The 15,160-nt window shown below is 35.6% G+C and overlaps 2 protein-coding genes across 2 annotated transcripts; one reads left to right on the forward strand and one right to left on the reverse strand.

Moving 5' to 3' along the window:
• Positions 1 to 577: 577 nt before the first annotated feature.
• LOC144851957 (protein FAM161A-like) lies at positions 578 to 6,006 on the reverse strand. Its single transcript, XM_078709630.1, has 3 exons — positions 4,028 to 6,006; positions 3,536 to 3,635; positions 578 to 1,722 (listed from the first exon to the last, which is right to left on the reverse strand). Exons 1-3 carry the CDS (start codon positions 5,965 to 5,967, stop codon positions 1,390 to 1,392), a joined length of 2,373 nt encoding a protein of 790 aa, XP_078565756.1. The 5' UTR covers positions 5,968 to 6,006; the 3' UTR covers positions 578 to 1,389.
• Positions 6,007 to 6,215: 209 nt separating this feature from the next.
• Positions 6,216 to 14,848, forward strand: LOC144851368 (T-complex protein 1 subunit delta-like). Its single transcript, XM_078708780.1, has 13 exons — positions 6,216 to 6,416; positions 6,729 to 6,781; positions 7,122 to 7,211; positions 7,961 to 8,069; positions 8,394 to 8,536; positions 9,160 to 9,281; positions 9,651 to 9,786; positions 10,042 to 10,181; positions 10,430 to 10,526; positions 10,773 to 10,880; positions 13,091 to 13,456; positions 14,006 to 14,119; positions 14,210 to 14,848. The coding sequence occupies exons 1-13, from the start codon at positions 6,323 to 6,325 to the stop codon at positions 14,225 to 14,227; spliced, it is 1,590 nt and encodes a 529-aa protein (XP_078564906.1). The 5' UTR covers positions 6,216 to 6,322; the 3' UTR covers positions 14,228 to 14,848.
• Positions 14,849 to 15,160: the final 312 nt, after the last annotated feature.

The following is a 15,160-nucleotide window of genomic DNA, read 5'->3' on the forward strand; positions in this document are numbered from 1 at the left end:
CTAGTCTAAAGCTCTTACTATCAAATTAGTTTGACAAAAAAGTGTGATGTGCCCAAATATGGTAGTGATATGCCAAATATGGTAGTGATAATATGACATCATCGCGTCCATATATGGGCACATCACATTTTTTTGTCAAAGTTTTTTAGCAGGCAACAAGATAGTAATCATGGCATTGTATCAGTGTATATATATACATGTACTGTATGACCTACCTAACATGTCGACATTGACACCCCAGTGTGCTAGGCAATGTGAAAGGTGTGTTAGATTTAAAGCTCTGTCTACTATACATTGATGATGTCATATCGCTACCATATTTGGGCATATCACTACCATATTTGAGCACATCAAACTTTTTTTGTCAAACTAGTTTGATAGTGTAGACAAAGCTTTAGCACTGTCTACACCATCAAACTTTATGTGTCCATACACATCAAACTAGTTTGATAGTGTAGACAAAGCTTTAGCACTGTCTACACCATCAAACGTTATGTGTCCATACACATCAAACTAGTTTGATAATGTAGACAGCCTAAGACAGCCATAGTACAAACAACACAATGTTCAATATTAATGCTAGCTGTATATTATTTAATATAAAACATAAAGAATATCCACTAAACCACAAGATAACATTACATACATAGTCTACTTTCAATTGCATTTAATAACACGGTCAAAATTGTATTTTGTCAGATATTAACAAAGAACAGACTGCATAATGTTTTTTATTAGTATTTACTCTTATATCAGCAGTTGGAAAAAAAATTAATTTAAATTTACATTGACACACACTAAAGCTCTGTCTACACTATCAAACTTCTACCATATTTGGGCACATCACACTATTTTTGTCAAACTAGTTTGATAGTGTAGACAGATCTTAACACTTTACATGGTGTGCATTTTTATTCTTTAATTACTTCATGCAAAAAATAAATAAATTACGTTAAAATTCAGTTGCCAAAATGTGTCTATTCTCCTCGTTTTTGGTTTGTCCTTCTGCAATCCATTTGTTTAATATGCTAGTACGTAACCTACTGTATGTACACATTTAAGAATAACAGTCAAAGCAGATATTAGAATTTCTATGATTTTGTAGAGCCCAATATTACATTCACAATAATTTACATTAGTACTTTGAAATTCATTAAAACAATAATAAAGCCTACCCATGGACGTTGTCAAATAATTTATATACAATTTTATAAAGCATCAGGGTCCAACACCGTTCCTAAACATGTCCCTCCACATTGAAATATAAATATAGCCTCATTATCTTAACAAAAGCATGTGTCTCCCACCAATAATATATCCAATAAAAATCCATCACACCAAGCATATTCACATAAGTACTGTACTACATTAAATAATTCATATTATCCATCATATATTGCCATTTGTTTCTCCATCTTCTTCATACTCAGAATGGATTGAACTTTCTGTTCGGTCTCCATCAGATAACCCGTCATTAGACCCGTGCGAACGCGTTTTTTGATAGCTATCGTGCCTAGATTCATCACGCGATTCTACATCTTGTTCAAACGAATAATTGTAATCATCATTGGCATCATTGTCGTAATCATCATTGGAATCGATGCCATTCATGTGTACTGGTGAAACCTTTCCACGACTTTTCCGTAAAAGAAAGTCCTCCTCTATGCCGGCATCTAGAAGAGCTTGCTGGTATTTTCGTTCAGCTTTTCTCTTAGCATTCACCTGTTAAGAAAATAAAATTAATATTTGTGAGTGGGTGGTCGAGCGGTTAAGACAGTGGAACCATAATACGTAGACATAACATCGGCAAGGGTTTGAGGCTCACTCGCTCCATGGTTTTGGTGGTAGAACGAGTCGGATAAGGACTATAAACCGTAGGTCCTGCGTACACATTTGGTTCATGTGCACTTTAAAGAACCTAGTACATCTTCGAGACATGTAGGGGGTTACCCCGGTGTACTAGTTCACACACAGCCACTGTCACAAACTCATCATATATATACACTGGGCCCTCTGGGAGAACAGTCTTTGACTGAAGAGGCTACCCAGTATAAAAAATAATAAAGTACAGTGTATTTACTAGACAATACTGTACACGTTGTACAGTAGTACAGTAAAAATTAATGGTCAGTTGTTTACACTGCCATTACTGTACAACTACAAGAGAAATGTAAAGTCATTCGTTTGCAAGAAACAAATTCATAATAAACTCATTAATTAAGCCATGCAATGTCTCTTCTCATAAACCTCATCTCGGTGTGATGTAGTAAACTTACTTCACCTTAGGCTACTTAATTTAAATGACCTTACGATCATCCAATATGCGTACAGTACGCTTAATTAATACTCTTGTGTATACATTGCGATAGTGGTAATTTACAATGCTGTTATGTCTACGAAATGGATTCTTTTAAGGTGTGAACACTCAGATATATGTCCAAAGTTGGAGTAGCTTTTGAAATGGAAAAAAACTAATAAACTTGGAATAAAATAATATGGAAAAAAAACCCGAATTTCCTTATTGGACGTGTGAAAATATCATTTTCATCAAAGGAAGCATAGATGGTTATTTATAATCCTGTAGTTCTAGAATGAAAACTTGTTGTTGTTCTTTTGTTTTATGTATGAAAATGCATACAGTATTTATTTATTGTCGACCATCGTCCTAGTGTAAATAGGCCTTTAGTATAAACTGCCTGAATAGGCTACAATCATGAGTAAAGATTATTCTATAATTTTGAGCAAAATTTTCAAAGATGGATGGCGAAAATGATGGCACTGTACAAACAAAAAATTCCTTATAGTGTTAGATTAGGTTGCTTGTAAGAATCTAAAATATGATATAGTGGGTAAAAGACCAGGATGTTGTTAACCTTTCCCGTATCTACTAGTACTACCAAGCAAAACCACATCTCTGGGGAGAACATCTTTAATCTGTAGATCTTCGCGGAATAACCTATCGGGACATAATGCGATGCATTATAGATTTGGTGTAGTGTTATATTCATGGGATCAATACATAACTTTAGTTAATACAGGTATACATAATGATAGAAGATGAGCTGGATTATGAATTCATATAATTTAATTTTGCTAAAGCTCTGTCTACACTATCAAACTAGTTTGAAAAAAAGTGTGTTGTGCCCAAATACGGTAGTGGTGGTGTGCCCAAATACGGTAGTGGTGGTGTGCTCAACTATGGTAGTGGTATGACATCATCATATAGGCCTACATATATGGGCACATCACATTTTTTGTCACATAAAGTTTGATGATGTAGACAAGGCTTTACACAATTATATTTATAGTCTTGTATATTTTCATAATTTACATCATTTTATGACTATTATAATAGGAAACAACAAAAACATACATTTTAATGCCCTATTTTATATGGGAATCCTTTTATAATATATGACACAATTTATAAATTAAACAGATACTGCAATAATTTATTTTAATTTAACATCTGTCCACAGCTTTTATATTTAAACATTCACACAAATTTAAGACGATGTAATGTTGAGATACAAACCTGAGATTCACGTTCAAAGAGCAATGGACGATTCTCAACTCTACTCATCATCTCTCGGACTTCCTGCTCATACTCTTCTCGTCTTGCTCTATCAGCCTCCCTGAAAAAAATAATTTCATCACTCGATCAATAAAATATTTATCATAAATTCCACAAGAATACCATAGAGTATCATGTAAGCAGACAAAATATTAAGTAATTTTTCTGACCATGTTTTTGTAAAGCTATGTCTACATTATAAAACTTGATGTGACAAAAAATGTGAAATGGCCATATATGGACATGATGATGTCATATCACAACCATGTTTTGGGCACATCACACGTTTTTTGTTAACCTAGTTTGATAGTTATTGTTCGTTCATTCATTCTTTTAAAAAAATTATTGGCAGGCCTATTCCAGCTCAAGTACACGACACGCACCATCCCTTTAGAACTTAGACAAGATATTAGTGGGCCTACTGTAAATTAATTGATTATATTGTAAACAAACCTATGCCTGCGTAGTTTGTCTTTCTGAGTAGATTCCAATGTAGTTGAGTTGTCATTAGCAAGAGCTTTTTCTGCTATAAACTTTTTAAGTTTCCGTTCTCGCATTTGCTTCTCTTTCTCCTTTTCCAAAATCTCCTGCCTCTTCTTCGTATCTTCATCTTTCCTTCTCTGTTTTAAAGAATCTCGCAATGATGACGTATGGGTAGTCTTAGTTGGAATAGCATCATCTGGAATGTTTATGCTGCCGTGGGAGAACTTCATACTGGATCTTGAGCTCATATATGGCCATCTCTGCTCCGTCAGAGTCTCCTCATCTTTTGAAATGTCCTCTAATATTTTCTCTTTCTTTGATGGTATTCTGGCTGTTCTTAGGTTAAATGGTTCAACAACTGTTGGCTCTTTAACTTGCTTTTCTTTGTCCAATTTCAGTTTAAATTTCCAATGCAATTCCTCGTAGTCAGGCACATCCCCACCATTGATATTTGGATGGAATTTATGCTCATCAGTTAAGAAGGCATTCTTTGCACGCTTCTTGTACATCTTTTGCCGCATCTTTCCATCTGTGTATTCTTTACCTTTTATCTGCATATTTGGAGGTAGTGATGATTGTCTAAGAAGTTCCTCTGCACGCATCTTAATACGGATTTTGCGATATTCCTCCTCTTCGGCAATCTTCTCATCGATAGAGGAGTTTAACATTTCTTTTGGTGTTGGTTTTGCCTTAAATTGTTGCTTTTTAGGCTTTGGGGCAATAGCTTTGAATGGTTTTTGTTGATTTTGTTTTTTCTGTGATTCTCTTTTCATGAATGCAAATGGTTTTTCTGTTGACTTTAGGATTTCTTGGCTTAATTCTTGGTTCTTCCGCCTTCTTTCTTCTTGTCTTTCCATAATTTCATCAAATAGAGGTAGATAAGTATGTCCAGGTACGGGTGCCGCTGTAAACCTCTGGCTGCATTCTGCCTCAAGCTGCTTCTCTCTTTCTAGTTCTTCTTGCTCATGTTCCAACAACGTTCGTGATTTAGCTCTTTTTTTGCAGGTTTCACGCATCGTCATCTTAAAGGGTTGAGGTACTGTTATCTTTGGTGACCAATCTTTTTTCTTTGTTGATGACGATGACCTGGATGAAGAATTAACACTGCGTGGCCGCGGCATGTAATCATCCAATGAAAAATCTTCCCACATGTCCTCAACTACGGCCACTGGTGTACTTGATCTTGAGTGACGCCTAGAATTTGTGGCTGATGAAGTCAGACTTTCGTAACTTCTGCTAAGATTTCGACTAGAACTAAGAGAAGGCGTCCTGGTGCCATCATCACCAGATACACTACCAGTTCGATGTAGTTTTTGTTTCTGGGAACTTCTCCCTGACCATGCTGACCGTGAGCGGCCAGTTGGAGGTTTTCCTGACGACATATCTCTCACATTGTCTTTTAGCGCTGACCACGATGGTTGGCTTTTGTTAAATGCTTCAATTTCATCATCAATATGGTGAAGTTCATGATCACCAACATACACTGGATGACCGCGGCTGAAAGAAGGCGCCGGTGATTTTTGGAAATCAAATTCGTGATTTTCATCAGTGTAATCATATTGTTCTTGTAATTGTTCGTTGTACAAGGATTCAAATATACCAAGCGTACGCCTATGCTCCTGTCTTAACTCAGTTAACTTAGTATAGAACTCAGAATCACTTAAATTTCCCAAGTCATTTGTTAGACTGTTTATCATACCATCTGCAGTTGAGAAATCAACATCCGGAGATTGAGGTGAGTATTTGTCTGGGCTCCGTTCGATAATACCTCTTGTTCCATTGTGTGTACCCCAACTTTGATACAAACTGTCTTCTCTTTCATTTAATGTTGCTGAAAGTTTAGTTTTTGGGTTTAGTGGTGTTTTAATACATGAATTTGTTACGACAGATAGGCTGTGCCCAGTTGCCATGATAAATGTTTACAATATGGCAGAGCAAAATTTCAAAATGTTAGGCTTTGTCACTAATTTTTAAAATAGGATAACATTATTTTGCTGTTTATACAAAATCTACATATACTGTTAGAAAAAAATAAATATTTAAAATAATATCTATATTTTTTTAGGTTTTAAAGCTAACTCCTTAACATTCATTTTCATTAATATAATGTATATATAAAAAATGTTTTTAATAAATGATTTTGTCTTCTGGCATGTTCGCTCATTTGATTTGCATGATTTCGGTGGATTAGCATTGAAATCTGCATCTATCTAAAACATCCTTTTTTGTATATTGGTAAAAATATATTAGTTTAAATTAATTAAAATGCCTGAACAAGCGAAAGCAAGTAAGGGTCGTAATTTTCACGATAAAGAAAAACCGACCCAAATTCGAAATAGTAACATCAGCGCAGCCAAAGGTAAGTGTGATGAAGCCGGGTATCGGTGCAGGGTTGGGCCTGACTGGGTAGGATAGCTTGCAGTATTATAGGCCTAGATAGGCTTACTAAATCGTGCAATCTGTAAATAGTAAAACAAAAAGTTTTCTTTGAATTTGTGGCCTAGCTAACAACCTTTTTATTGCTAAAATGGGCTAGGCCTAGGCCAAACTGTTTTTTAAAATATTTTTATGATTGGATTTTGTGCGAATGAAGAGAAGTGGAAGTAATGTATTCTCCATCTGTTATACATGTATGGCAGTATGTTGATTTCTTTGTATTCCCTTTTTATAGCGGTTGCAGATGCAGTCAGGACAAGTTTAGGACCTAAAGGAATGGATAAAATGGTAAAAACAAACAAGATAGTTTAATTTCCAATATAATTTATCGCTAGAGAGCAGCACATACTTCATCCAGCAAAATTGGGCTATAATTTCTATCGCAATAAACTGTTTTGTTCATATGCCTAATGTTTCTAAATAAAAAAAAATAAAAAAAAGGACAGCAAAAAAATACTGCTGCTAATTTTTTCCAGACATGGACAAAGACCACCTAAAATATAAAGTGAAATTTCCATGATTACAATTTTAAAAATAATCAAGTTCTCTCCTCATCTCTATAAATGAAAACCTGAAGTTTTAATGTATGCATTTTCACTAAATAATATTTCAATAAAAAAATTTTCAGATCCAGAATGCCAAAGGCGATGTTACAATCACAAATGATGGCGCCACCATCCTGAAGCAAATGCAGGTTTTGCATCCAGCAGCTAAAATGGTGAGTTATCGAGATTGTACATTACAGATCGTTACGCAATCCCAACATGTTTTTAAATGTTACCATGCTTTTTAAACACACTTTAAATATATAATTCCTTCTCTCTTCATTTGTTTTTACCTCCGCCAAGGAGGTTATGTTTTCACCCCTGTATGTTTGTTTGTGTGTGTGTCTGTGAACAGCCTGGAGGCCACAGTTTTTATCCGATTCTCACCAAATTTGGCAACAATGATCTATGCCCCAAAAGCTCGGACGAATTCGAATTTGAGGGGAAAAGGTCATAGGTCAAGGTCACAACTAACAAAAAACTATTTTACTGCCTAGAGACCACAGTTTTTATCCGATTCTCACCAAACTTAGCCACAATGATCAATGACACATCATATAATTTTGGTTAAATTTTGAAGGGTCAGGGTCAAAGATCAAGGTCCACAAAAAACTAAAAAAAAAGAAATAAAAAAATAATAAAAAAAAAAAAAACCTCAGTGGGACTTGAACCAGCGATCTCAACTGTGAGAGGCTGGATACATAACCATTACACCACACTGTCATCCACAACTTTGTAGTGTGCAGTTAACATATTTACACTTAGAACTAATAAAAAAAAATGTAAGAAAAAAATATTCAGGGGGCATTTTATGTAGGGGAATTTTACAGTAGGCGGAGGTTTGTACTCTCGGAGTACCCTCTAGTTTTATATATATATTTACAGTACTGTACTATGTCATGTATTTGTGTCTATTTTTCAGTTGGTTGAGCTGTCCAAAGCACAAGACATAGAGGCCGGGGATGGTACTACCTCCGTTGTAGTCATAGCAGGCAGCTTACTGGATGCAGCCTCTAAACTGTTACAAAAAGGTATACCTTTCTGTCATGTCATCTTCACTTGTTGTGTACGTTATTGTAAAATATTAAACTTGAAGAATTGATGTGCAAAATGATGAATAAAACAAGATCCAACGCCTAGTTCCAACCTGTGGAATATGCAGATTAATAAAATATTCTGATGCACAATAAATAAAATGGAAAAACAAAAATCATCAGCAGGAGTTGAACCAGGGTCCGTGTAAATCTAGATGCATGCCCATTACACCATTAAAAAAAATAGTGATGCTACTGTAAATGTTGATAATCATCCTTCTTTGAAAATATTATTTATTGATTTATATTTTTTTTTTACAGGTATCCATCCCACCACAATATCTGAATCTTTCCAACACGCGTCGACCAAAGCGGTAGAAATCCTTAACAATATGTCAATTCCACTTGATCTTGATAACAGAGAAGCACTTCTTCAAAGCGCAACGACATCACTTAGTTCAAAGGTATAATTTGTAGTCGTCTTTTTCGTGCCTAGCTTACCTGGATAAACTGACAATAGTCCCGTGCCACTACAGAGGGAGGGCCTAGATAGGAAAAGTTAAAAGTTCATGGAACATCCCCTCTATTGCACGAATTTGTGTACATAACATTGGGTTGACTTTGCTGCCTTTATTGTTAAACTAAGAGTAGTAAGTACTAGGAGTAAGTAAGTAAGAATAAAATTTGATTTAATTTTGGTGATGAAATGTGCAAAATGATGATTAAAACAAGATCCAACGCCTAGTTCCCCCAGTGGAATGTGCAGATTGTTTTTGTTCTGATGCACAACATGTAAATGATGGTTTAATTTTGAGTAACTTGTTAAGCTTGGTTCCCACTAGGACACAATGCAAGGACGTCAACCATAACGCAATGTAAGCATGTTGACCAATGACAAGCAACAATAATAATCCATTGCTTGCGTTACGTCCTTATGGTAAGTCTTTAGTGGTAACCAAGCATTAGGGACACTACCCAAAGGTAGTTTGCGATCTCCTCTCATTCACATAATTAAAGCTAGTATAAAAGCTGAATGTTATGAAGATTAGTCCGTAAAAACCCCCTTTCTCTTCTTTTACGTCATTAGGTTGTTTCACAATATTCCAACTTGTTGGCTCCTATATCAGTGGATGCTGTTCTACGTGTTATAGACCCAGCAACGGCAACTAATGTTGATCTAAATGATGTCAAATTAATACAAAAATTAGGGTAAGGTTTTTGGAATTTCCTTATATTATATTTCGGATACTGTAAAGTCATGTCAAATTGCCGATTATAGTTATATTAATAATAGATTCTTATATAAGCAAGCTCTCATTGCGCTGCACATTATTACCCCAATAATGCAACTAGTAATCAGCGCAAAGTTGTGTCTTCATCTACCCGTGTACCCATTTTATGCCCCTGGGTGGAGAGCGGCAAACGTAAGTAAAGTATCTGGCCTAAGGATACAAGCAATACGGCGAGAGTTGGATTCGAACCACGATCTCCCGTTCAGTAATCCAATGTCCAACACACTGCGCCACAGACCCTCACTATAGTTATATTTATATATATAATTCTTTTTATTGTTTTTAGTGGAACAATAGAAGATACAGAACTTGTTGATGGACTTGTGTTCACCCAGAGACCAGCTGGAACCGGAGGACCATCAAAAGTAGAGAAAGCCAAGATTGGTCTTATTCAATTTTGTCTATCTCCACCAAAGACAGATGTGAGTTATCTTAAACCTGCTCTTAACGTTGGATACTGATTTTGTTATTTATTTATTTCACTCCCAACCAACAGCGAATCATCGCCACCAACTGGTTAAAATCTACTTTAGATAAAACAAATATAATTCATTATACAGACAGAAAAACAAGATGAAATGTTGGTTGTTAGTAGTATCTTGTATGCAAGTTAAATGTATTTCATGTCTACTGTATAAAGCAAATAACAAGTAGGGGTTTTTTTTAATAATTTATAGATGGACAACCAAGTTGTTGTGAGCGACTACACTCAAATGGACAGAATTCTGCGAGAAGAGCGTGCATACATCTTGGACCTCGTCAAGAAAATCAAGAAAGCCGGCTGTAATGTTCTGCTCATTCAGAAATCTATACTCAGGTTAGTGTTTTTATAGCAGCTTGATTTCTACACTGTCTGTGACTGCAGTCTTCCTATATAACTTATACAGTGTACTCTCCCAATACCAGACTTTTCTTGATATCCAAAAGGTCCCAAATTCATGTTACCATTAGAAACATATTCCTAATACCAGACTTTCCGGAAAACCAGACATATTAGGCCAGCCCAAAGGTGTCCGGTATTGGGAGAGTCGACTGTATAATGACCTTTGACATTTGTTTTGACAGGGATGCAGTCAACGACCTCGCACTCCATTTCCTTGCCAAGATGAAGATTATGGTAATCAAGGATATTGAACGCTCTGAAATTGAATTCATCTGCAAGGTATGCGTGTGTTACCATTTTGGATCTTTTTGACGTTCTTAATAGTTTGTGCAAATGATGCATACTCAATCCAACTCCAAGTACTTCCTAATACGGAGGCAATGACGATCCCCCAAGGAACCACTGATGCACAAATAAATTAATAGTCATATGTATAATAATTAATAACTATTTGTCAGATTTGAACCCATGATCTTGAGAGAAACATGGTCGTGGCACTACCACTGTTCACTTTACTTTTTTCAGAGTATTGGTTGCAAGCCGATTGCTAGTATTGATCACTTCCAACCTGATATGCTCGCGCAAGCTGAGTTAGTAGAAGAGGTTGTTGCAGGCACAAGCAAAGCTGTTAAGGTAAAAATGAATGAACAACTGTACAGATACATAATGGAATATATTGTGCAAATGATGCATATTCAATCCAACTCTCAGTTCTTCTCTTTGGGGAGACAATGTGGATTACCCAAGGAACCACTGATGCACAATTCCGAGGCTCCGTCCACACTATCAACTAGTTTGATGTGCCCAAATATGGTAGTGATGTGCTTAAATAATATGACATCATGTCCATATTTGGGCACATCACATATTTTTGTCACATATAGTTTGATAGTGTAGATAGTGTTAGTTATGTTTAAAACATGGCCTAACTATATAAGCAGAATGGCAAATATCTCTACCCTAGTTGGTAGACAATATGGAGCATAAGCTTGGGAGATTGAAGACGGAAGGATACAAAATATTATATGTGCATGAGGCCAGTATATACCATTTCATTTGTTATCTGCACTGTATTTGATTGATTTAAAGGGGGGTTCCGGGTTTAAAATGAATAGTAAAAAATGTAAAATATATTTGTTTGTCTCTTGAACGGTAAAAGTTTCAATTTATATAAGCGGCCAGTGAAGCAGAACGAAGGCTGTGAAATGAGGCCAGATTACAAGTGCAGCTACGGCGATATGACACTGTGTTACAGAATAGGAAATTCGTGAAATGGTCAATCTTCCGACGACTCGTTATCATTAACCATATCAATTACTTTTGTAAAATTATACTTATCTGATGTAATTTTAGTCGGTCTTCCCATTTATGAAGTCAATTTTCTATGAAAATTTATCAAAACAGTGAAAACTTAGATATGTTTGCACTTTACGTTTGCCGATTTTCGCACTGACTTAGGGAAAGCCTTCAAAATCAATGAAGCGTAACGTATACATTCCTGAGCGAGGAGAGCGAGACGACGATACACGTGCTCTCTCTGCCCATGCCTGGCATCGTTAACGTGATAAGCAGATACAGTATACAATACCAAACTGGTCGGGTCGAGTATACCCCGTCTATAATCACAACATGAACGATGTACAGTATTTGATTGAAGGTCGACTCGACCTACCGGAATGGTATAGATAATATAGCTCGAACGAGAGAGTTGGAATATTTGTAAACATAAGTATTGCTAATTTTAACAAGTGTAGCCTATAGTAAAAGGCCTGGTAGTATCAATTCGCATAGGGTCTACTACACTAGCTAGCTCAATTTTTAACTGGGCCGGATCGGCCAGGTCTCCTTCCTACTACCTGGTCTACTTGCTTGATGCAGTATCCGCTTTTTTGGAGAGTAAACTAGGCCTATTTTAGGCCTACTTAGACGATCGGGACACCATAGGCATACGTGCGGACGGCGATCGGACCTTGTTTTGCCTCAATATTTACAGCCGATTTTGTAGAACGTTTTAGGTTTAGATTGTTTAGGAGTTTGGTTGATAGGATGGGTTTGGATCCACTGAGTTTTGTTATTTATGGGCCAATCGTTTAGTAGTACTAGTAGGCTAGCTAGGCCCATGATGGGCCCCAATGTAAAACGTAGGGTAGCCATCGTGGCATGGAATCCCTAGTCAGAATGCCTCTCACCCATGACAAAAAATAATTTAGGCTAGGCCTAGCCTAGTACTTGAAGCCGATAATACGATCTTTACTATACTATTCGAGGTATAAAAATAGTATAACTGTATACAATCTATATATAATCTGTACTTAATTTTGTATTTCATTAAATGTCAAATAAATATATGCTACTACTGTTATTATTACACTTTAGGCCTAGCTTAGAAAATCTACAAAAAATGTATTTCACAATGATCGGGTGGTTGTCGTTTGACAGGGGAGAGGGATGTAAATTAGTTGACAAACACACTGTACATGACGTCGCGAGTTTGGAATCCACTGATGACGTGATTTTGTGAATATCTCATGAATATTAATGAGCTTCCCTAAGCTGCTAAAAAACAGACTTTCCATGAATTTACCCTAAAATGTATATGAAATTTAATTTTTTAAATTTCTCGTTATTACTTCTTCATTCTGACATGTCTATATTGTTATAATATTTTTTATTTAATAAATAAACGATATTTAAAAGCAATTTTAAACCCAGAATCCCCCTTTAAAGCAACCTTTTTTTTACCATGCTGAAGCGAACACCATTTCTATAAAGTACACCTATACATCATCTTAATCACGGTATTAAATTATAGATTTAGAAGATGCTACGTTTGTTTTTTACAGGTCACAGGTGCTGCTACTCCAGGCAAGACTGTCACAGTGTTAGTAAGAGGTTCCAATAAACTGGTGATGGAAGAGGCCGAGAGATCCATCCATGATGCTCTATGTGTCATCCGATGTCTTGTCAAGAACAGGGCATTGATCGCAGGAGGCGGAGCACCAGAGATCGAAGTTGCCTACCGTTTGATGGAGTACTCAAGAAGTCTGTCTGGATTGGAAGCGTATTGTATTAGAGCTTTTGCAGAAGCTATGGAAGTGATTCCATCGACCCTGGCAGAGAATGCTGGATTGAATCCCATATCGGTCGTCACAGATCTTAGGAATAGGCATGCCCATGGAGAAACGGCCGCTGGTATCAATGTTAGAAAGGTCAGTAGTAACATTGTTAAATCGCTAATGAAATGGGATGGGTAGATGAATATGTTGTGCAAATGATGCATACTCAATCCAACTCCAAGTCATTCTTGACAATGAAGATCCCCAAGGACCACTGATGCATGACATTCATTAAAGATGTATGGTCCCCCTGAAAAAATAATTATTAAAAGTTTTCTGTTGAATATACCATTTTAATGTCATATAGTCATCCACTTTGACCACAAATTAGATTGATTAAAAAATTATTTACCTGGCTGCCAGCCAATGGATTTTTGGCTGAATTTAACCATTTTCTTTTCCATTTTATAAGTGAAAACATTATTTTTTCAGGGTTTTTTTTCTACGGAAGTGATTAACTTTATTAAAACTACAAAATTTAACCTGTTCAAATTCTGATTTAATTAATCTTCATTTTTCATGTTTTGGGGGACAATACATCTTTAATGACGATAAAGTAATGTTATTATCTTCTCCACTACTATATAAGGCATGACCTTAGTTTAGTGTTAAATAAATACCAAGATTTTGTTTGTGTTTTAGGGGGCGATTACAAACATACTAGATGAAAACGTTGTCCAGCCTGTCCTAGTGTCCATCAGTGCAATTCAACTCGCTTCAGAAACGGTCAGAAGTATTATGAAAATTGACGATATCGTAAGTACACTCGGTTCTCTCTGATAAGAAAAACTGCTCTTAACTTTTATATGTATGAAACTTTGATAAAATTTGGGGGTTTTTTTTCAGGTTAATACGTCAAGATAATAGTTTCATTAAGAAGTGGAAATAGCACAATCAAACTGCAGGTGGAAGTTGCAACGCTTGGGGCCAGAGTAAAGCTGAACCAAGGCTAAGTGTTTTTGCCAGGAAAACTGTTGCTACAATCAATATATACACAACCTTAACCGATACTATACTACCGATATTATTTAAATGCCAAATAAAATAACAAATATAAATGTTGTATGTAATAAGTTGTTTAAAATACATATATAAGTCTAAAGACTTGTTGACTGAAATAATATATTTGCCAAGCTAAGCATATGCTGTTAAAATTCTGGAAGGTGGCCAAGTATATCCGAAATGCGTGGTTCACAATTAAAAACTTTACATAGAAAGTACATATTTGTACTAGTATGTTTTAAGTTGGCATGTAGCATTTGTCGTTGGTAGAGCAATAACTGTAGATGCATTTTTATGTTAATTAGTGTATTGATGCGGTGTATTGAAGATTCTGGTGTTCTCTAAATATGTAAATAAGGCTATTTGCATACTGATAGCCTTTCTTGCAATTTTGTTTCGATAAGCATTATTTAAAGCTTAATTTTTTGTACTGTATTTCAATTATTGATACCCAATAAATAATGCTAATGGTAGATGCCATAATAGTGATTTAAGTATTCATTTGTTCCTGCAAACAAGTATTCATGGTTGTTGATTTTGAAGGTAGTTTAAGCACGTTTACTGTTCAAAAGTGTGTGCAGTTTGGACTTCTGTACTTTTTAATAATGCCTACAAAATACTGTACAGTTTCTTTCTTTCTTTTCTTTTTCTTTCTTTCTTTTATTCAATTTTTCACACTTCAAAAATAATACAAGTTATGTGAAACATTAAGGTAATCAAACTAATTTAAACAAAATATATAGAGAAACTTGTACAACAAAGAAGTGTGAAAGGAGGTCAAATAAGTAAGACACT

This window comes from Antedon bifida, chromosome 9 (assembly GCF_963402885.1).
Source record: "Antedon bifida chromosome 9, ecAntBifi1.1, whole genome shotgun sequence".
Lineage (NCBI taxonomy): Eukaryota > Metazoa > Echinodermata > Crinoidea > Comatulida > Antedonidae > Antedon > Antedon bifida.